Here is a 22,355-nt window from a genome sequence, read left to right as displayed (position 1 = left end):
GGGAGAGGCTGTAGTCAAAGAGGAGACAGTGGATCTGAACTTCTGAGGCCACATTAGATACAGGAAAGGCCCTGGCAGTGACAGCTGACCACAGCCAGGTGGTCACAGCCGAGGAGTCTCGGGGCTGGACGTCAGACACAGTCTGGGTGGGGCTGAGGGGGAGGAGGCGGGGTCCTCCTCCTGCTGCTGACGCGGGACACAGGGGCAGTGGAGGGGTCTGGGGACCCCCGTTCACAGCTCCCCTCCTGCCCCACCTGGATTCTGAAGCGCTCCGCTCGAGAAGGTGCCGCAGGGTCATGAAGACTGTCATGCCGCCTCCTGCCCGTGTCCCCAGGAGGCAGCAGCAGGTCAGCGGAGCGGCCAGTGCAGGAGTCATTCTGGCTCAGCGGGGATGATGTCTGGGAGAGCAAGTCCTGGCACTGCAGCGGAGAGAAACCCAGGTAAACCTTGGAACCCATCAGATCAGTCCCTAGACTGGAGGTGTCAGCCAGTCCTGGGGCTGGTTAGGGCCCCACGTGGGCAGGTGTACCCGTCAGAACGAGCATTAAGCTAAGGACCAACACCAAGCAGGCACCAAACAGATGGCACGCCGGGCCAGGAGCCGGTGGGGAACCTCGCCTCTGGGCCCAGCCCAGGTACAGTCAAACCAACCAAATTCTTCCCGGAGTCAAGAAGCCCTGGCGACAAGCAGGGCGGGCAAGCAGCCACCGGGGGCACCCCCAGTTCACTTGCACCCTCCTTGGCCTGAAGCCACACGGGGAAAGGGATGGTTACAGGGCTGGGAAGCCACTTTGATATTCGGCAAAGATGGAATCATCGGTCACAATTCACTGAAGATCTCTGGGGGCCCGTGGCCAAATCCAAAGCTCTTTTTGAGAAAATACACAGCGCTGCCAGTCAGCACCCTGAGCCCCTGTCTCCTCAGGTCTTCACGACTGAATGTCAGCTGTGCATTGCTCCTCAGGCCGGTCTCCTGTGTAACGCCCACGCCATGAGGCTGCCGTCCATGGGCTGAGGCTCGGAGGGCCCTGCTCGGGGCCCAGTGCTCGTCAGGGGCTCAGTCTCACAGGTCTGGGAACAGAGCCTGTCCCAGACCTCAGCGTGGGCCCTCAGAGTCTAACCTGCAGTCAGGGATTATCTGGCTTCAGCACAAAGCATCCATGAGGATTTTAAAACCACAAGTTCTCAGGACACCTGGGTGGCTCTTGGTTTGGGCTCAGGTCATGATCCTAGGGACATGGGATCGAGCTCTTTGTCAGGCACTGCTTCTGAGTGTGGAGCCTGCTTGAGATTCTCTCTCTCGGCCCCTCTCCTGCTTGTGCTCACATGGGTGTGCCCGCGAGCTCTTTCTTTCAGAATAAGCAAACATTTAAAAATAAATAAAATCAGGGGCGCCTGGGTGGCTCAGTCGGTTAAGTATCTGACTTCAGCTCAGGTCATGATCTCACTGTTCGTGAGTTCGAGCCGTTCATCAGGCTCTGTGCTGACAGCTCAGAGCCCGGAGCCTGCTTCAGATTCTGTGTCTCCCTCTCTCTCTGTCCTCCTGCTTGTGCGCGCTCTCTCTCTCTCTCTCTCTCTCTCTCTCTCAAAATAAGTAAACATTAAAAACAATTTATTAAAAAAATAAATAAAACCACAGGTTCTCTAGCCCACCCCAAGTGCAGGGATTTTCCTTCCAAAGACTTGGGGAGGGCACAGGTCCCGCTGTGGATTTCAAGCCTTGTTTCAGGTTCACGTCAGACTGCTGGAAAGGGGGCTCCTCCTGCCCCCTGCCTGCCCCACTGGCTCTGTCACCAGCAGCTGCTGGGATTTCGATATTTGCTTTGCTACTTTTTCTAACATTTTACTTTCTACATATATTTAAACAGAATCCTTTATTATAGGTCCCGTCAAGCTTCTGATGTAGATGGGAGGCATGTAATTGATAAATGACCAGCCCAACAACTCCTGCTCTGTGCTCCTTGGGCCCAGGGGCAGAACTGGTCCAACAACAAGAGGGGAAGGATCGTTCACTCCCCTACTATAGAGATCAGAGTGTCTCTAAAGAATCTCTCAAGAATTCTCTTTAATTCCTAGCAATATGAAGAACACCCACTGATCCCTTTCCACCCCTCCCCAACTCACTCTCAGCTGGGAAAACCGCGGGGGCTTCTGGGGTGGCTCCTCATAGGGCCTGTCTGCGAGGGAGGCGATGATGCGCTTGCGATGGCCGAGCAGGTGGACTTTCAGGACCTGGGCAGGGGTGAGAGGAGGGGTCAGGCCACACCTGCGCCCGCAGCTCTCCTCCCAGCCCCAGGCCGCACCCTCGTGGGTCAGGTCTGGCCTGAGCAGAGGCTACACTCACGTTGACAAGCTCCAGTTCCCAGAGGTTTTTCACAGTGTCAATGGAACTGTAGCCACTCGACAGGAAGGAATGGACGTAGTCCTGCAGACCGAGGGAGTCCAGCCAGGAGGGCACTGATGGGGGGCTGTTGCCGTCATAGCCCAGAGCTTTCACCTGTGGGGCAAGAAGGGGCAGTAGGACTGACATCTCAGCACTCATGGGACAAAAGTCCAGAGGACCAGAGTCTCCTCCCTTCACACAGCCCTTTGTACCACTGCTCTGGTCCCGGCTCCCCCATCTGGGGTCACCGGAGCATTCCAGGGTTGGGGAAGACGGCCCTAGTGGATACAGCTCGATGGGAGAAAGGTTTGCAGAGGGGTTCCCACTGAGCTATGACAAGGTCACAGACTTGGTGGGACAACATGGTATGTTCCTGTGAAGTAGGCACTGGCCCCACTGCTGGGACTTGTTCATGCTTCCCCAGCTCTGGGTACCCTGGACTTAGCACCACCATAGTCGAGGGGGAGAGGCTTGGGCCTACCAGCCCCTGGCTCCCCCAGGGAAAAACTGCCTCCCCTGCTGCCCTGAGCACCCCTCTGCCTTTCCTGGGGAGGGGCTGACGTCAGGGGTCGGTGCAGGCTGGCCTGGTCTCCGGTGAGTCAGGAAAGACCCCAAGAGGCTCCAGGTGACAGGCCAAACCTGTGGCCCAGCTCCTGTGCTGGGCAGGGGTCTGGAGCCTCCTCCCAGAGCCTGTACCGGGTCCCCAACTGTCCTTAGTCTCTGCTGAGTCTCCGGGCCCCAGGACTTGGCAAGAAAGTAAACAGGCCTCTGTGCTGCCCGCCGTGTCCCTCGAGATGAGAGACAGACAGCCTGTGGCGATCTGCGTGCCCTGGAGCCAAGCTCCTTCCCTATTCTGGGTCCAGGTGGCGTCGGGGACAGGGCCCTGTCTCGGCACAGGCCGAGGCCACCGAGCTGTCAGCGGTCACCTTGGGCAGGGACCGTGCCGCCTGGAGCAGCTTCCGCCGGTGCTGTGGGTCACTGATGCCAATCTCCCGCAGGTCTTGCTCTTCCATCACGTTAGGCCCCTGGAAGCAGAAGAGGTTCACGTGAGTGTCCTCGTGAACAGGTGGCTGACGGCAGCCTTGCGTGGCCCCTCCTCTAGCACGAGCGCTGAGAGGGACGGAGACCCCGAGCTCCCCAGGGAGGCCGGGCCAGGCAGCAAGAGTCTTGTGTAGGCAGGAGTCCGAGGTGCACAGCACACAAGTCTGCCCAGACGGCCCACTCCCGCCTGAGCGGCCCCTCGGCGGGCTGGGCAGCGCCGGGGCTCCGAATGTGCACAGGGCAGTGACGGGGGCCACAGCCGAACCCGGGGCGGGGTCCGGCATGTCCAGGCCCAGGCACAGCCCTGGCCCCACTCTGTGTCCACGTGCTTCCCCGGGGCGGGTTCCACAACCATCCGAGGTGATGGGCAGGTGGACTAGCCCAAGCTTCCTCACAGACATGCTTTCCTAACTCGAAGGCTGCGACAGCCACGTCAGGTGGTCAGCCAAGGAACCAGCCTCAACCCAGGGAGGAGAGGAGTCTCAAAGCGGAGAGATGTCAGAGAAAGTCTTCTGGCCCCGGGAGCTGGGGGGGTGCCAGAGTTGGGCCATGAACCTGACCCCTGACGGGGAGGAGAGGGAGGTCTGGCACTCACTGTGCACGTGCCTGCTAGATGACAGGCCCCAGAGCTTGTGACCCGGACACACCGGTTCACACTCACGCCCCTGTGCGGTGGATCCTTTTCATCCTCGTGTTAAGGATGCAGAAAAGGAGGCAGGGAGGTCAGGAACTTGCCGAGGCCACACATCTGGCGGTGGGGCTAAGACCTGGCTGCTCCCTGTCCCCAACCTCTATGATGAGGCTTTATGCCTCACAGTAGCGTCATCAGGTAAGTTTTTTCAGATTATGACCAATGAAAACTCACGCATTCTGCCCCACCTTCAGCCACAGCATCCCCCCCCCCCCCCAACACAGAGGCAACTGGTACCACTTTTCTGGATGTCCCTCTGAGGCCAGTTTCCTTCTCTCACAAACAGAATTCTTGTACATCTTGTTCAACACCTTACTCTTACTATTTAATATACAGGCATACCTCAGAGATCTCATGTGTTTGGTTGCAGACCACAGCAATAAAGTGAGTAAAGTGAATGTTTTGGTTTCTCAGGGCATACCAAAGTTATGTTTACTATGCTATATCGTCTATTAAGTATACAATAGCATTATGTCTAAAAAACGTACATACCTTTATTACAAAGAACTGCTAAAAAAAATGTTAACCATCATCTGAGCTTTCAGTGAGTTACAATCACTGATCACAGATCACCGTAAAATAATAATAAAGAAAAAATTTGGAATATTGCAAGAATTGCCAAAATATGACACAGACACACCAAGTGAGCAAATGCTGTTGGAAACATGGCACTGACAGACTTGATCGACACAGGGTTACCACAAACCTTCTTCCGTTTGTAAAAAATGCAGGATCTTCCAAGTGCAATAAAGCGGAGCACAATAAAACGAGGTACGTTTTACAGGTATACAGGAGACTGCTTCACATCAGGATATTTAGACCTGCCTCTTTTTTTAAAAGCCGCATGATCATCCAGGTTAGGGACATATTATAAGTTATTTAACTAGGTCCCTGCTGCACGATGACTCTTTCCAATTCCAGCTTTTACAAATAGTACTGCATGAATACCCCCATATGTGCATCATTTCTGGGATAGTTATCAAGAGAGACTGCTTGGTCAAAGGATATGTGTGTTTGGAAGTCTAACACACATTTATACTCCCATCAATGACACGAGTGCTAGATTTGTCACTGTCAGCAACAATTGCAGAGAAATGGCTTATCACTGCACACTTCCTACTGTAAAAGCATCCCACTCACAGGGGAAGCTCCAGCACCTTTTCAGGTTTTGTCAAGTATTTATTTATTTTTATTTTTTACTTGAGCGAGAGAGAGCACGTGTGCGTGTGTGAGGGGGAGAGAGAGAAAGAGAATCTTAAGCAGGTTCTCTGCTCAGCGCGGATCCCGAGGTAGGGCTTGATTCCACGACGCTGGGATCATGACCTGAGCTGAAACCAATGGCTGGATGCTCAGCCAGCCGAGCCACCCTAGGCGCTCCTTATCTATCAGGTATTTACATTGTGATTCCTGCCCCACTCCATGTTCTACAGGCTTTAGACTTGGTGACCCATTTAATAAAAGGGACTATCGTTACCCCCACTTTACAGCTCAGGAGGCTGAGCCTAGAGAGCATGAACAACTTGCAGGGTCACACATATGTAAGTATGGAGCCAGGATTCAGCCCAGCTGTCTTGTCCATACGCTCTGGGGCCACATGTGTGGGGGACATCCATAGCTCCTTTTCCAGCAATTATCCCTTTATATCTTTGGGTGTTTATCTCTGGAGGTACTGATCTTTTCTGTACTTGATTTGTAGAAATACATTAAAAACTAAGGAAATCAGGGCATCTGAATGGCTCAGTCGGTTAAGCATCCTACCTGGGTTCAGGTCATAATCTCACGGTTCGTGGGTTCAAGCCCTACGTTGGGCTCTGTGCTGACAGTGTGGAGCCTGCTTGGGATTCTCTCTCCCCTCTCTCTCTGCCCCTCCCTGATAAGCGCTTTTTCTCTCTCAAAAATAAATAAATAAAAGGAAATTAACCTATTATCTGGAAATAGTTAGACATTCGTTTTTTCCAGTTTGTCACTTCTCTTTTGACTTTCATGTTGGCTTTGTTCGTGCAGAAATCTTTTGGTCTGTACCTATATCCCGTAGAGCTTCTCTTAGTTCTGTCAGGCTGAGAAAGACCTCCCCTCTTCAAGATTTTTAAAAACAATTCTTGCATATTTTCTTCCTGTAATTTTAGTTTCATTTTTACCATTAAATCTTTAATCTACAATTTTTTTTAAGTGAAGTTCAAGAGTCAGGATTCAGTTATTTTTTTTTCCTAGGCAGCAAGCTGTCCATTTCGTTAATGAACTGTCTTTTCTCTACCAATGTGAAGTGACCTCTGCTGTGTCCTAAATTTGTGTGTTTCTGGGACTCTTTCTGGACTTTCTATTTCTATTTAAGCAACTCGGGCCAGCGCATGCAGACCCTCACCTGGCGGTCTCGCCTTTGTGCCTGAGCCACGGTGCATGTTGGCACAGTAGCCCCCCCGAGCCCGTGCATGGTGACAAAAACCTTTGCCCCGCAGAGGACCCCTTCCAAGGCTCAAGAGAGCCCAGGGAGAGAGCTCTGAAGCCAGACCGGAAGCTCTCCTGCTCAGGCTGCAGACAGAACACACCCTTTCGCAGGGGCACCAGGGAGGCGTGGGCCTGTAGAAGGCTCCGTGCGACAAGGGTACCACCCTCTCCAGGTCTGAGGCCAGTTCCTGAGTCACCCCAAAGTCAGGAGTCACCACCCTGAGTTCCTGCAGTCCCCCTGGGCCCACATCTACGGTGTGCTGACGGGAAAGGCAGAGAGAGGTGGCCTCTTGCCCAGACTCTGCCTGACGATGAGTCCTCACCTGGTGAGGACACGCACTGGACTGACCGGGGCACCTCAGAGATGACAGCACTGCAGGGAGTTTCTGAAATCCTACCGTATCCCCAGCATTTACTCACAACCCTTCACACGCTTTTAGGGCAACATTAAAGCTGAACTGAAGGCTGACAACCGGGAAAACCGGATCCAGCTGGAGACAGGGCCTTCATTAACCCATCAAGAGGACTAGGGGGCTGTATGCGGCAGTGAGAAGAAAGAGGCAGAGGTAAACCAAACCAAAGTAAAGGATGTGACGGAAAATCAAAGCAGGTAGTTGCCAGAGCGTGTCCAGGGTGCAGGCAGGGTCTCCTCATTTCCTGCACGTGCCACACCTACATCCTCTCGGATTAGTCTGCGTGGTGACTACGAGGTGTTACAAATCCTCAAAGGCAAGAAACATTCTGGAAGTTTCCACACCCTCTTTACTAAAGGGAGGAAGGGACCACTGCCTTTTGGAACCATCTTCACAAGAAGGGCTGTGGGGGAAAAGAGACTTTTTACTTTACCTTCTATCACGTTAACGTTTATACCGAGGGCTGCTATCTTCCAGGCCCTGTTGCGAGCCAGCAGTTAGGGAGCTAAGAAAGCAGAACAGCTCATTGGCCTAAGCATTTCAGTTAATAGAGATTTCTTAGATTTTATTTTTTATATGTTTGTTTATTTTTGAGAGAGGGAGAGAGAGAGCGTGCGTGTGAGCAGGGGAGGGGCAGAGAGAGGGAGACAGAGAATTCCAGGCAGACGCTGCACTATCAGCACAGAGCCCGATACGGGACTTGAACTCACAAACCGGACCTGAGCCGAAATCAAGAGTTGGATGCTTAACTGACTGAGCCACCCAAGTGCCCCGGTTTTCTTAGGTTTGAAAAAAGTTTCTAATTCTAGGAGAAATCTGAAACATGTAACTAGTCGACACTCAGCCTGACTGGGTTCAGTCCCTGAGGAAGGCAGGACAGGAGGACAGAGGAGGGACAGAGTACCAGTGCCTCCCTGTCCAGGGCTCTGCTTCAGCCATTCCCTGTCCTGTTCCTCCCTCCTTGCAACCAGCTGGCAGGCGTTGACTACGGCTCCTCACTTTACAGGCCAGGAACCAGGTTTCACGGCCAGTGGCGGTGCCAGGATCCCACCTTCTTGGCCACATCCTGCTCTCTACACATCCAGGGAAGAGGGCAGCAAGAAGCGGTCGTCAGGGTCACTATGCACAGTAAGTGCACCTTCTGCTGGTCTTTGTGGGGGAGGTGACATGAAGAGATGCCAGTGAACCCTTGTCCTGACCACGTCCTGGCACTGTGCGGGGACTTTGCCTTCATCGCTTGAAAAAAACCGCCCAAAAACCTTTGAGATAGGAACTGCCCACATTGCACAAAGAAACTGAGGCTCAGAGAGCAGGAGTGACATATGCGAGGTCACAGAGCTTGTGAGCTGCAGAAGGACAGTTAAACGTCCCTCTGACGAACTCCAAAGTCACGCTCCAGGCTCCTTCTACTTGTTTAGGGAGGTGGGCTCTGTTGAAGACAAAGCAAAGCGTGGAAGGTACCTACCAGCAGCAGCAGGGAAGCCGTCCCAGGGCTGGGGACGCTCGGGCTCTGGAACTAGGGTCCCTGCATAGAACTTCCCTCCCGCCTCCCTGCCCTCCACCTCCGGGGCCGGGGCAGTGCTTCCACCTGTATAGAATCCCAACTCTTAGCGCTGCGTGGGCCCCTAGAAGTGGGTGAGGGGAAGGGGAAGGCCTGCCGAGGCCTCACAGTGAAGGAGAAGCAGGGTCAGGATGTGGCCCAGGCCTCTGCGTACACAGCCCAAGCCCTGGGCCCGGGAACAGGCTGACTCAGGGAGAGGCCGGCCCATCAGAGCTCAGCTGGGGCAAGCGTGCCCCTGGACTGACTTGCACAATCATACACCATCATTCCTGGGTGTCCTTCCCTGAGAAGGCACAAACGAGAAGTGGCGGTACTTTCACTCTCCTTCAGCTCAATCTATTTGAAAGGCCTCTCCTTCCTACCAGTATCTGTCACTGGGCTCACCAATGGGCGCAGAAGATGGCACTTTCAACAGGGGCGCGTCAGTGCTAAGCGGGGTCTCCAAGGCCCAGATCCTGCGCGTAGCTCAGTGGATGTGTGGACAGAGGGGAAGACAGGGGCCATGGGAAGGGAAGGAGCACGGACAGGAGGAACTGCCTCTGGGAGTCGTGGGGAGAGTCCTGGCAGAGATGGAGGAAAGGGCTGTTGCAGGGCCCCAGTCCTTTCTCTCTAGCTTTCTCTGGCCCTCCAGGGGTCTCTGAATATCTTCAGAGTCTTCCTGACCATATGACTTCAGGAGAAGGAAAGATCCTTTTGCATCCTGAGAGGTATCACACTTGTCAATATTTTGCTGGAATTTTCTTTAACTGCCGGGCATGTCTTCATTCAACAAATAGTGGAAAAGACCTAAGAAGGGAACATTTGGAGCGTGGCACATTGGAGTGGATGCTTCTCAGCCAAAGGGAAAAACGCTGAGCTGCTGGCTGAGGGTCCTGAGGCTGTTACGGGCCAGAGGTGCCTGTCTCACTCACGGCTTTGCCACCACCTGCATCTAGGGCAATGCCTGGCATGTTGTCCGCGCGTAATAAAAATCTGTTGAATGACTAAGGATACTCTGGAGGCAACAACACGGATATAAAGAGAAGAGGCTGGACAGCCAAAACCAGTGCTGCTGACTCCGTCATTGTGGTCTTTTGGAGTCCTCTGCGAGGGAAGAGGATGAGGTCTGGGGAGAGGTGGGGACGTGCTGGGGTGGGGAAGGGGAGCCCCAGGGACGTATGAGCTGGCGGGGAGCAATGGCGGGGTCCAGAGGGAGTTTCACAGGGAGGTGGGAAGAGGGCAGAGAAGTGCCGTCAAGAGCTCCCCAACTGAGGGAACAGCACAGGTACAGGCAGCTGTGACAAAAGCCACCCTGCCTGGGAGCAGAGAGAAGTTCCAGGAGATGGAAGTGGGAAGGTGGGCCTGGGCTGGAGGGCTGTGCCAGGGAGTTAGCTGGTCCTGCTCAGGGCAGAGGGAAGCTATCCTTTTTGTCACAAGGAAGCTGAGGTTCAGCAAAGGACTGACTTGCCTGAGGTCACAGAGCCCTGTCCCTGCCATATTCAGGTTACAGAGCTGCCTCTTTCCCAGCTCAGAGAAGAACCAAAGCGGAGAGAGGGCAGTCATTTGAACTTCACCCTATTTGAACACCCTTCCTGACTTGTTTCCAGGCATACAAGGCTCAGCATGCCCCTGGCAAAGGGTCTGAGGATGCAGAGGGGCGAGCCCGGCTTACTGGAGGGGGGCCTGGGAAGCTGATGCCAGACCTGAGGATCAACGATTTACGGAAGCCCCAGCCCACGCCTGTCATGAAGGCACGGCATGGTGCTCTGCCCCCCTCCTGAGGCACAGGGTAGCACTCAGGGCAAGAAAGGGGTTCTGCCACCAGCAAGCCCCGACAGGTGGGAGGTGAGGCTCTAGCCGAGGCCCATCGCTGAGACGCAAGCCCAAGGGATGTTTCAGTCCCTCCTCAAGGCAGACAAGCCCTCGGCACGGAGGCGCTGGGCGGACCCCTGGCACCCGTTCTGGTCACTGTTTTGCTGGGGCCCTGATTCCGTGGCAGACCGTGAGGTCAGCCGGGCTCTCCGGGGGCTGCCATACCCGCTCCCCCTCCTGTCAGCTGGGGATCCAGGACCCAGCAGTTCGAGCAGTTTAAGTCCCTGAAGCGCAAACACTGCAAATTCTCCACCACGCTCAAACTCAGCCCTTGCCCTCTCAGGAGGGCAGGGCCCACAGGCAGCCTGGCGGGGAAGCCCAGACTGGTGTAGCCGCGGCGAGCAACAAAGCCCTGCGCCTCCTACTCACTTTCTGCCCCCCTCCCAAAGATCCTTCCCGCTCTCCCCTGCCAGGCCCCTCGGGCCTCAGACTGCTTGGGTCTGCTCGCCCCCTCTCGCTCCTGGTCCACCTGTGCAGGTACCCGTGTGCTTACTTAGTACAACCCCAGCCTCAGAAGGCAGGCCTGGCTTAGACCAGGGCCCTGTGTTCGGCAACCTGCGCCCCAGGTGACCGTGCCCGGAACGGCTCCATCGCTGTGGCCGGTACGTGTCCTGGGAACCGCCAAAGCCTGCCTGCGGCAGAGAAGCCAAAGTGCCCAGTGGCGGGTTAAATCACGGGGCGCCCATGTACTGGAGCGTGTGCAGTCACTGCAGCTGGTCACGAGAGTCCGTTAAATGTCACAGGGAAAGGTGTGCGTGCAACACAGGAGTATGTGAGAAAGCAGGCTTGATGATAGTGCACCTGGGCATCCACCTCTGGGCCCAGTGACGGCCAAACGTCCGCCCCTCTGGGATCCGGCCCCCACTCAAACAAAGGCGGGTACGGTCTGGTGGAAGAGGGTCTCCTGGGCAGAGCGGTGCTGGACTGGCCTCCCAAGAAGGTTTATCATTGCCCCGAAGTGATTTCCAGACTTTCTGCCTGGCCTGCCCCTCAGGCCTCATTTCTGTATTCAGCGTGGCCGCTTTCATCTCAGACATTCACCGTTTCTGGGGCTGAGGGCTTTCCGTGTGCCAGCTACCACATGCAAGGCAGCTGTGGCATAAAGAACCCGTTGGAGTAAGAACTGAGTTCAAATCCCGACTGCGCCGCTCCAGGTTCTTAGAAAGTTAGAACCTTGTAAATAGGATCAAGCCCTCCTGCTTCGCAGGTTAAATAACAAATCCCATGGTGCTGAGCGCTCAGGGACCAGGTGCTCAACGAGTCTCGTGTTTCTCTGTTCGCCTCTGTCTGGCCCGGCCCCGCTGCCCCCCGACTGGGGCTGTGTCGCATCACTTCCCAAACGGGCACCTTCCCCCAGCTCCACACCCTCAGCAACAAGAGCGGCCCAGCCCTGACCCACAACCGCTACTCTCCTGGTCACCCCCTGCCCTCTGCAGCACAGACCTGCCCTCACCTGGAGAGACAGAACTTGAAGGTGACAAATGCAACCAGTTCTACAGAAGATGAGGAAGAAGCACAAATGCTACCAAGTCCCGTTTCTGACGCCAGAGGCCCCTCCGCCCACCAACTTCAGAAGGGTCCTCAAGGCTGCGGCAACAGCACAAGCGTCCGGGACTCGCCTCCCAGTTTCACGGAAACAACACCCCTATGCCCCCTGTCCTCCCAAGCCAGTTCTCAGTGTTCCCATTCTCCCTGTACCAGCACAGCATCCTTCCATCCATCTGCTGCCCGCTGCCCCTGGACACCTGAGCCTTATCTGAGGTCAAGGTGCTTCATTCATCCCCCAAATAAACAGCGTAAGTCACCCAGGCCCAAGTCAGCCTGGGGTCAAAGGGCTCGGTCCCAAGACCACCCAGAGCAAGCTTTATGTCTTCGTGGGTCTGAGGACAAGGCCAATCTGATTCCCACAGAGCACGGTTGCCGCCTGGCCTCCACTGCAGAGAAAATGCCGCCTTGCTGCCTTACATTCTTACATTTGTAGTCGGTCTCAGTCGCTGTTACACATCACCACAGGTAACAGTGTGTCCCCTTCACAGCTTATGCCCCCATGAAATAGGCAGTCAAGTGAGACGCCATGGGACAGGGGGACATATAGGGGCGCAGAACAACCTGCCCAAAATCTTATGAGGGGACCTGGAGGGAAACCCACATCTCCCAACTCCCTGATTCCCTCTGCAAGTGAGTAGAACCTCAACTTTTCTCTTGAGCCGTTGCCCCCCCAGTTCACGTCTAAGTGTGGCCTCAGCAAGCTGCTCAACTTCACTGAGAACACGAGGCAGGGATACCTACCATCCCCGACCTGTGGTGGTGGCAGCTGCAGGGCCAGAAGGGCTTCAGTGCCAAGAGCTCACTGGGGTCTGATTCCCAGCAGCTTTTTCCAGCCTTCTGGAAGTCGAGTGGCCCCCAACACACAGGGGGCGGATGGAATGGTCTGCCTGGTCCAGACGGGCACCTGCAAGTGATGCCAGGTAGCACTAGCCTAGCTCACTGGCTCCCAGGCCCCTTCTTTGGGGGGACACACTGAGCACGAGGCCCAGACATAGCATGTTCCTGGGCAAGCAGGTGTGGGACTAGAGTGGGAGGTGGGGGCACCACTCTGGGCCTAGGAGACTTGCTTCTAGGACAGCTCAGCCGTGTGCTTGAGAGGCAACCTTGGGCAAATGACTGAGTCCAAGACTCCTCAGTGTGGTGTCTATGGACCCCAGGAGTCCACGGGTGGGCTTCAGGGATGCCTGGGAACACCTGAACTTTGACACGTGGCGTGTGAGGAGGTCTGTGCCTCTGACAGAGACACATGGACCCCGGGGCCCTGCCCCCTAGGCCTCACTTCCTGCACATGCACACTGCTGGGGGTTGGAATACGTGAACAGTCGGAGTTCTGAGGGGCCAGCACAGAACCCCCTGCTGCTGCTCACACTGAGATGTCCGCAGCCAGAAGCTACAGAACAGGAGCTGTTCACCTGCTGCACACATCTTCAAGGGCAGTTAGTTAAGTTCACAGACGTGAAAACAGTTCTCAGTTTCTTCCACTGTAAAGGCGGCCGGAGAAGGACAGAGCACACAAGGAACACAAGTGGGGGCAAACACAGTGGGACTCCAGCTGCTGTCACCCCTACCCCGGAGAACTCCACACCATCTGGCAGAGAGAAAGGAAGAGGGAGAGCAAGAGGGTACGCGGCCTGGAAAGAGGCCCAGAGTGAGCCTGCCTCGTCTCAAGGTAAAAGGGCCCAGCGGAGACAAGGAAGTATCTGGTGGCATGTCAGTCAAGCCCTGGGACCCCGCGAGGAGTTAAGTGACCACAGAACTGAGTCAGTCCAGGAGGCAGGATCCACACTGTCCAAGAGTATTCCTTTTAAAGCCCAGCTCCACTGACCCTCCGAGGCCCCTAGTTGAGGAAGCCTCCCTTTCAGGCCCTGCCTCACTCTGGGGCACAGAGAATTCTAGCAGTTAGAGGGCTATGTGGGGAGAAGAGGGGGCTAGGGCAAGTGGAGAGGAAGTCGAGGCAGGGAGGCATCCAGACAGCAGTGCCAGGGCACCCCTGCCCAGGCCAGAGAGGCCCCTTGAAGCCTGAGAGAGAAGAACGCAGAGGGAGGGAGCTTGGGAAGCCAGGGTAGGAACCCAAGGGCATGGCCCCACTGCGGACAGAAAGCCGGCCTCTGGGGCTAAGGAGTGAGGAGCTAACGCGGGAAGCACACCGGAAGAGAAGCTCCGGGGTCTGGGGGTCAGGCTGGAAACGTCACGGAGGCCAAAAAAGAATGACCTCCTCCCCAAGCCTATGCCTCTCGGCTCTCTCAGGGCTTGCTCCTCTTCACTGGTCATCCCTCCCCAACACACTGGAACAAGGTGGCCTGGTCTCAGAAACAGACAGGAAAACAGTAGGAGCCGATCCGTATGTGGTGGAAGCCTGTGGAGAAATAAATTGATGGGAGGAGCAAGAGGCCTCTGTGACGATGCTGGCTATAAGAGGTGACGGGCCTGTGGCTCAGTCTGTGTCTAACCCATCCTCCGCTGGCTGCCAGACTCGTCTCCATTTTCCGTTTGTCTGTCATCCAGCACAGCACCCCCCACGCGCCCTCTCTACCATGCCCTGCCATCTAAGGTGCACCCCGACGCCAGGGCCTCTCTGCCCAATGAGGGGAACAACCCGATGGCCTCCCATCGCGTGGCTGTCAAGGCCCCTTGCAGTCGAGCCCAGCCCACCCCTCCTGCCCAGCCAGTGGCCTGCCCTTCACTGCACTCCCTACACTGGCCTCCTTACTCACCGCAGATGGCTCAGGCTCCACACTCGCCTTTCCTCTTCCTGTGTCTTTCCAAGCCCACAGCCTCTGCAGACCCTCAGACAGCAAGTGCAACCCAGAAGTTCAAAGTTGGGACAGATCTGGGCTAGCATCCTGGCCCTGCCCCTCACTGGCAGTGTCTCCACCCTCTGGGCCTCACAGCCCCATCTGAGCCCTCACCAGCAGTATGCCCAGGGCTGTGAGCCAGCTCAGCGCGGGCACTGGGTCCATGCCTGGGAAGGCGGGTTCTCCTCCCCTGTGCTCCTGCAGCACCTACACGCCTCACCATAGTACTTAACACTTGGCCGCTTGGTTGTTTTAATTGCTTTATGTGCCTTGTTTTCCCAGCTGGACCATCAAGATCTTTAAGACACCTGCATTATTTGCTTTTCTGATTTTGGATCCATTCGTTGTAGGAAATGCAGAAAATCTCTTATGTTCCAAATAAGAGAATAAAGCCACCCACAACCCTCCTCAGATAACCACTGAAAACGTTCTGGCTTATTCCCTTGTATCTCTTGTGCAGAGATGTTGTCTTTTTTGAAAGTTAAGATCATGTTGCCTATGGATTTTTGTGTCTTGATTCCTTCACTCAACGTCTGCCCACATCAGACATTCTTCAAAAACAGTTTTTTGACACCCACCTAACGCTCCAGCATGTGGAGCAACATCACTGACTCCACTGCCACCTCTGTGAAGGGAGGTCAGGCTCGGTCCCCAGATATGGAGACTTGCACCAGCACGCTTGGAGCTTCAAACTCGCCAATCACCAATTACCTTCCTTCCGTGCTGATTAAATGCATTTCCTCCCTTGTCCTAAGAAAGCCCATTTCCTGTGGACAAGACTTACGGTGAAAAACGGAACTGGCTGTGATGAGTGAGCCAGTGTGGTGGGCTGGCCGGCAGAGGCAGGAGCTAGATTCCTGGGCCCTGTCTCCCAGGGTCTGGTGTCAGCCCGATCAGCCTAGGGAGCACGTGGCAGCCCCCACTGCCCCGGCCCCGGTCCTGACCCTGACCCCTCCCAATCAAAGGCCCTTTCTGCCAGCAGGCAAGAGAGTATGAATAAAGTTCAAGGTGCAGTGCTTATCCAGCTCAGTCATCACATCATAGGAGGAACAACCCAGAACAGGAGGATGTTGGACCTAGACAAGATAAAATGCCAGAGGCCATGACAGAAAGTCTTCAGTTTTCTAAAGGGTTTAAGCGTGTTCTCTGTGGCCCAAAAGACAGAGTCCACAAGGACTCAGACTTTGACTAAGCCTGAGCAATGCAAAGAACAAGTGGCTACTACTTTGTAAGGTGGTGGAATTCCCTGTCGCTGCAAAGTATGATGGCCGAGATTGTCTGGAAGGGAAGGCACAGGTGATTAGACCACATGATGACAAAGTCCCTCCCACCCCAACAGGGAGGAGCTGGACCCTGCCACAGGGAAATTCTACAGCAGTGCCTGGTCTGTGAAACACTCTTAGTGTCCAGATGTTCCTCCTACCTCGAGAGCTTAGCTCTCTGGAAGCTACTCATGCATCTTGTAGAAGTTTCCAGGGCATTTCACAACGAAGAAAAACATTTGCAACCTACTGAAAACCAAACTACACGGAGATATATCATAGCTAACATGATGGAAATTATACCATATGCAACGAAAAGAATGTTTCTCAATAAAAATGCCCTTTCTTGTGTGTTTTTTTCCTTTTTTTCCGGTTGCTAAAACAATTAGCCTTACAGTCCATCTGGCAATTTACATGTAATTACCCAGGATGCTCTGCATGGCTCCTCAGGCCACTCTAGCTACCGGAAGTAATGTGCTCAAGAGAGGTGCGATCAGCATTCCTTCCTGTACAGACTCCACCTGCCAGCGCCCCGCTGGAACTGAGACAGCAGCGACGAGGAATAGCTCGTACCCAGGGCAACAGGAGAAGCCTGGAGGGCCCTGGAAATACTGAGCTGCTGGCCTCCCTCCATGAGTGTCCTTCCCCCAAAGACAGACACGTGGTCTAGCAGAGTCCCTGCACCCTCCGGGATGGACATTTGGCTCAGGGCCAGATTTACCAAGATGCCCGCCTAGCTACTTTCTTTCTGGGTGTGAGCACAGGAAGGGGCAGGGAAGCAGTTTTAAAGGAGTCTTGATGTTCAACAGTTGGGAACCTTACCGTTTCCAAAAGTAGAAGAAGGAGGGGTGAGAAGTTAAGAGCTCAGCCTCTAAAGTACTGAAGCACAGGGAAGGGACAGCCCGCCTCCCTTGCCTGCCTGCCTGCCTGCCAGCCAGTCTGGCGAAGGGGTATGCTCAGAGAGTGAAGGCCCCCCAACACTCAGCACCAGGGGCCAAGTGCCCCAGCTCGCTGGTTGAACCACCACCTCTACCCTGGGTTTGTCGGCCTTCCCCCAGGAACATGGTAAGTCAGGGGTTAGGTTATAAGAACCATAAATATACTCAGTTAATGTAAGAAAAAAAATTGCTATTTAAAAACCCAAGACTGTTAAAAGTTGAAAAGTAACGGCCCTAAGCTGGCTTTGGAAGGGTGGCCCAGGTGAGGCGGGCCTGTCCCAGTCAGGGTCCCTCCCGGCAGCTCCAGGCTAGCACCCTGGGCAGGCTGCTATTCGGTAGGCACAAAATGCAGCCTCGTTAGTGGGAACTCCAGAGGGACCCACACTGGAGACGGGAGCTCTGGGCCGACTGACCCCCGCCCCTTCACCTCACCACCTCCTGGAGGGGTTCCAGGAGAGGAATGCTCATGGGTGCCCGAGCCACTTTCTGGACTGAAAGAAGATGCACTGGATCCTAAGCCCAAGGCCCCAGCCAGGCCCCACTCCACAGGGAGCCTGAGGAAAGTCACCCAGATTTTTCTTTTTCTTTAACACCTCGTGCTTTATAGGAAGACAACACAAAATTATACCTCAGAAAAGCAAGCAATCCTTCCAACCACCAATTCAGCCTCTCCTCTGGGTCATCTCTGAGGTCACGAGTCCATGAGGCTACACAGCCACATTCCCCACCCTAGCCGCTCAGCCTGGGCTGCGCTGGGCAGGGAAGAGGCCTTCCTGCTGGACCAGGCTCCCTGCTTCAGCAACTACCTGCTTGATGGCACCATTCTGGGGAATAAAGGAAACTTCTGGCATCCAACAGAGATGGGGTGGAAAGTCATCACAGGGGACCTGGCTGTCCTGTCCACCAAAACTCCCGGCGTCTGATCCTGAACAAGACCCGCCTTGAGGCTTCACTGCACGACATACGGTCTGAGGTCTGAGAGGGAGACCAGCAAGGGGCAAAGGTCTACAGTCAGGGACCCTGCCTCTTGGGATGCAGACTCGCAAAGAGCTCTCCCCACAGAACCGTTTCTGGGAGCAGAGTTGAGGGAGACCGAGTTTAGAAAGAAGGCACATGACAGTCGGCTGACTTCCTGGATGTCTGAGTCACTTCATTCAGCTCTTCGCTGGGATACGGGGCTACGCACTGTTTAGCACTCCAGCAGGGCCCACGGGAGACCAGAGAGGCGCGTCTCCGTCTCCGCCGAGCTGCACCCCGCCCCCGAGGAGGCCTGCGGGCACTTACCAGGAAGCGGACATCGTCAAAGCCATTCAGAAGCAACTTGCTCTCATACTGCTGCAGCCCAACCGCCTCCAGCCACTCCCCGACGCTCTGCTCCAGCGTCCGCGAACCTGACGAGAGAGGAATCGGCAGACGCTTGAAAAGGGAAAACCCATTAAGGCGGTAGCAGCGGCACTCAGAGGAAGACAGATGGCACTGCCACATCATGGTCATTACCATAAAGCAGCCAGACTATGTACAAGAGACCAGAGAGCAGAGGACCCGCAGCTCCTCTTCCGGGTGCAGGCCGAGGGCAGGTGGGCCCGGGCCGCACACCCACCCACCCCCTCAAGTCTGAGCTCCTCCAGGGCTGCGGTGGCACATGCACAGTCTCCGCCCACAGGTCAGCGTTCACACTGAGGTAGTTCAGGAAGTCTGTTCCCACGGGCACTAGAGGGGCTGGGGGCTCCTCTCATCCATGCAACTTCTGGAGCCCCCGCGGGGCCGTGGGCGAGGGACAAGTCCTGTGACCTTGCAGCACAAACCGGTCAGGAGAGAGCACGCGTCTTCATGCAGCTGAGGGGCACAGGCACACAGCGAGGGCTCCGGGAGGGAAGCAGCGGCGGCTGTTCACGGGGACCCAGCACATGCAACACAAGCAGCACAGTACCCGGCAGGGGGAGAAAAGAGACTTTTACTTGTTTTCCCCCAGCAGTCCCGGAATAAGCAAACCATGGCCACTGGCCCTTTGTGCTCAGAGGCTCAAGGCAGAGGGGGCCGAGTGCCGCGCACGGGCCGGGGCCCGGGGCCCGGGGATGGGGCTCAGGTGTGGCCCTGCTGTGACGGCGACATCGCGCTCCCCCGGGCTGCACGGCCAGCGGGGCCAGGGGCCCAGTCCACAGCTAGACTCTGGCGGCCGGCGAGCGGGGCGTCTCCCGCGCCAGGGTGCTGTCTGAAGTGCTGCCTTCCCGGGCCGGGCTCTTTTGCCGGGGCTGGGCATTCATCTTCCTCTTCTGATAGTGGCCTCTTCTGATAGTGGCTGTTCCTGTGACTCGCCTGCCTGCTCAGGTGGAAAGCAGGCAGGCAGATCCAGTTCTTGGCTAAAGAAGACAAAACCCGACCCGATGAAAGAAAGGGAAAAGGGAAGCGGTCCTCCGTCAGCTGAGCTGTGACGGCTTAAGTCTATTCACATTCGGCGCTGTGCTCTCTCTGGCTGAGTGACACAGACAGCAACGGTCTTCCCAGGGTCTCCGGATCCTGATGTTCTCCTCTGAGGGCCGGCAGGGAAGGGACGACATGTATCTGCTCTGCTCCTCGGCCGGACGGGGGGGGGGGCGGGGCGGGGAGGAACAGAGTTCAGCCCTCCCTGCAGACCTGAGCGCCTAGCCCCCACCTACTTCTCTGGTTCTCATGGGCAAGAACAGATGATAAAAGAAGGAAAAAAGGGAAAGGGAGGAAAAAGAACCAACTACAAAGACATCACCTCCAGAGAACTCTTGACACGGTGAAAGTCATTCTCTTGTTCTCGGCACTTTCTGCCCTTCAAGGCAGGCCAAGGCCAACTGGCTTGGTTATCTGGGAGCCCCCGGTGACCCACTGTCCTAGGCTCCCCCTCCTCTGTCCTCTGCAGAGCAGCTGGTGGTCAGGGACCCGGTGGCCTCCCGATGCACGCTGCAGCAGCACTCCAAGACGCTGGGTCCCCTGCCCTTGACTGGGGCTGTCTGCTCCAGGGAACCTAGGCGGCGGGCTCTCGTATGCTCACGAAGTCAAGTGTCCCTGGCTGCTGATTCATTCCTGCTTGTAATCCCCCAGCCGGGCAGCTGTGGTCCTGCCTGCTGCCGGTGGATGTGTGCGCTCACAGAACCGCAGCAGAGTGCTTTGTCTGGAGGCTCCTGGGCTCCACGCTCCCTGCTGCCGGCCCCACAGCCCTCGCTCGCTCTCATAATGTCTGGCCCTCCCCTTCTCCCCTCCCCACCCTCCTCCCTTCCACGCTCAGGAAAATACATCAGGGAGCGGACATCGGAGCAGAAGCCGCTGCTGCCTCCGCTGAGGGAGAAGGACACAGCAGCACAAGCATCACAGCAAAATGACAGGCTCCCCAGCATCTCCTGTCGGCCAACACACATGCGTCTGAAAGGCGGAGACGGGGAAACCCTACCTGCAGCTCGAGGGGCTGGAAACAGCTTATTAAGGAGAGAGAAGGCACATTCCTATAGTTTTGGCCAACAGTGTCTCGGACAGCCAGAGAAGGGGACAGAGGAATGACACCGCCCTGAGGGCACAGCCCACAGGTTAAGCAACCCCCTGCTCACCATGTAAGAAAGACCGTGCCTCTCTGCCAAGAGAATAAGCCATGGGGTGTCACAAAAACAGGTGACCAAATAAAGACATTATACCTAATATTCCTCACGTGAGCAAGCGCACCCAGCAACTCGGGAAGGGACTTCTCCTGGGGCCTGCCAGAGCCCCGGAGAGAAGCGCCAGGCCCAGAGCAGGCCCCTCGCTATCTAGAAGAGGAGGGTACGGGAGGGGAGGCACCAAGGAAAAGAGGGAGCCGGGACCAAACCCCAAGTACAGCCGTGAAGACAGAAGAGGTCACATGTAGAGACAAAGACCCAGGGACCACATGTCACCCTCTAAACATGCTGGGGGACACCGATAGCTCAGCAGGCTGAAGACGGTCCTGGCAAAGAAAGGGCTGTGTGTGCAGGGAGATCAGGCCCCAGAAGGAGCCTGCACTGAATGGCTATTCAACAGCTCAAGTGGCTGGCTTTAGCAGAAGAAAGCAAATGATCTCTTGCGCTCCACAGACAGGCTTTTGTGGAAAGCAGCCAGAGTGGCCGGGGCCAGTGGGAAGGCTTCCCCTCCCTGGACTCCTCAGAGTGGAATGAGTTGTGAAACCTGTCTGTTGGGGATTCGGGTAACTAGCTCCAGTGCTGGCAGCTCAGGGTCCCAAGGCCCAAGACGAGAGTAAGGCTCCAGTTCCATACTGGGTCTCGTCCTATAGAACACGATCCTCTGTGAAACCAGTCACGCTGGGCAATCCTGTGCTTAGTTAACAGCTGCCTGCTGGAAGGCCTGCTCCTCCTCCCAGGCTGGCAACCCCAGAGCCCAAGTCTCTCCTAGATCCAGAAACCTGAGGACAATCTGAACCCTACACCTGACCATTCAAAACAAGCAAGAATTCTGCTCTGGCCTGAGCTGAAGGCTGGTGCTCTCTGAGGTCCTGGGGAAAGTCCCGTCCTGACCTGTCAGATAGAAGACAGAGCTCATGGGCAGACCTGAGTCTACTTTCCCCATGCTTCATGGCCTGGCAGCAGTGCAGACACAGCAGGCTGGGGACTCTGCAGCATGAGTGGGGGCACCCTCTGTTCAGGTGGCTGTTCTCGTGTGCCCACCCTAGACGGTCCTACGCTGCTGTATGGAAGATGGTTCAACTCAGCAGTGCTAAAACAGGACTGTGTGTCGGGACCCGGTGACCTAGGGGGGAAGCCAGGCCAACTTTCACCACTCACACAGGTTCGTGGGGGTAAGAACTAGTGGGTGGGACCACCAGGGCCAGGAAAGAGCTCAGTGTCATCACTTCCAAAGAGAAGGGCTCTTGCAGAAATGTGTTTTCCAAAGGTGCTGCCACATCTCCTGATTTATCAAAGTTGAGATACTGACCCAAACTCTCAAGCACGTGCATTCCTTGGACATAGAGGGGTACAGGCAAGCAGAAAGCTGCTTCAACCGAACGGACTGCTATCGATCCCAGTCCTGGCTGTCCCCCAAGCACGGTTTTGGAAAACGGTAATGGTGTTTGTCTCAGTACTGAACATCTACTCCCAACAAACACTTGACTCTTGATGAAGGCTGCACACAACAACAGAGAGGGAGGCTGTCTGTCTGTTCTCCAGCACGTGGAGACAGAGCCACAAACGCTGAGTCAGAAGAGCCACCCCTGCAGACCCCAGCGTAATCCAAGACTGATGACTACGATGGGCCACACCCAGCTGGGCCCTCTCTTGCTAGAAGCCAGGGAAACAAGGCTGCTGGAAGGTGGCTCTGGGAACCCAACTGGAGACGTGGTGGAGGGAGACAAGCAGATACACCTCCTTCCTAGGTTTTTTGATACGGGTAAGTAATTATTTCATGGACAAAAAAAGAGCCTATCTACCATTTACC

The 22,355-nt window shown here is 55.7% G+C and overlaps 1 protein-coding gene across 7 annotated transcripts in view; it reads right to left on the bottom strand.

Moving 5' to 3' along the window:
* ANKS1A (ankyrin repeat and sterile alpha motif domain containing 1A) overlaps window positions 1-22,355 on the bottom strand; it is a 179,917-nt gene that overhangs the window by 9,935 nt on the left and 147,627 nt on the right. For all 7 annotated transcript variants that reach the window (XM_058733644.1, XM_058733647.1, XM_058733642.1 and 4 more), the window contains 5 exons: window positions 18,213-18,319; window positions 3,310-3,408; window positions 2,345-2,497; window positions 2,125-2,232; window positions 255-419 (listed from right to left, as the gene is read on the bottom strand). In XM_058733644.1, coding sequence (XP_058589627.1) covers window positions 255-419; window positions 2,125-2,232; window positions 2,345-2,497; window positions 3,310-3,408; window positions 18,213-18,319 — 632 coding nt within the window. The remainder of the gene's footprint in view (window positions 1-254; window positions 420-2,124; window positions 2,233-2,344; window positions 2,498-3,309; window positions 3,409-18,212; window positions 18,320-22,355) is intronic.

This window comes from Neofelis nebulosa, chromosome 6 (assembly GCF_028018385.1).
Source record: "Neofelis nebulosa isolate mNeoNeb1 chromosome 6, mNeoNeb1.pri, whole genome shotgun sequence".
NCBI lineage: Eukaryota > Metazoa > Chordata > Mammalia > Carnivora > Felidae > Neofelis > Neofelis nebulosa.
The sequence above is the reverse complement of the archived record's forward strand: the minus strand, read 5'-3'. Positions and strand labels throughout refer to the sequence as shown.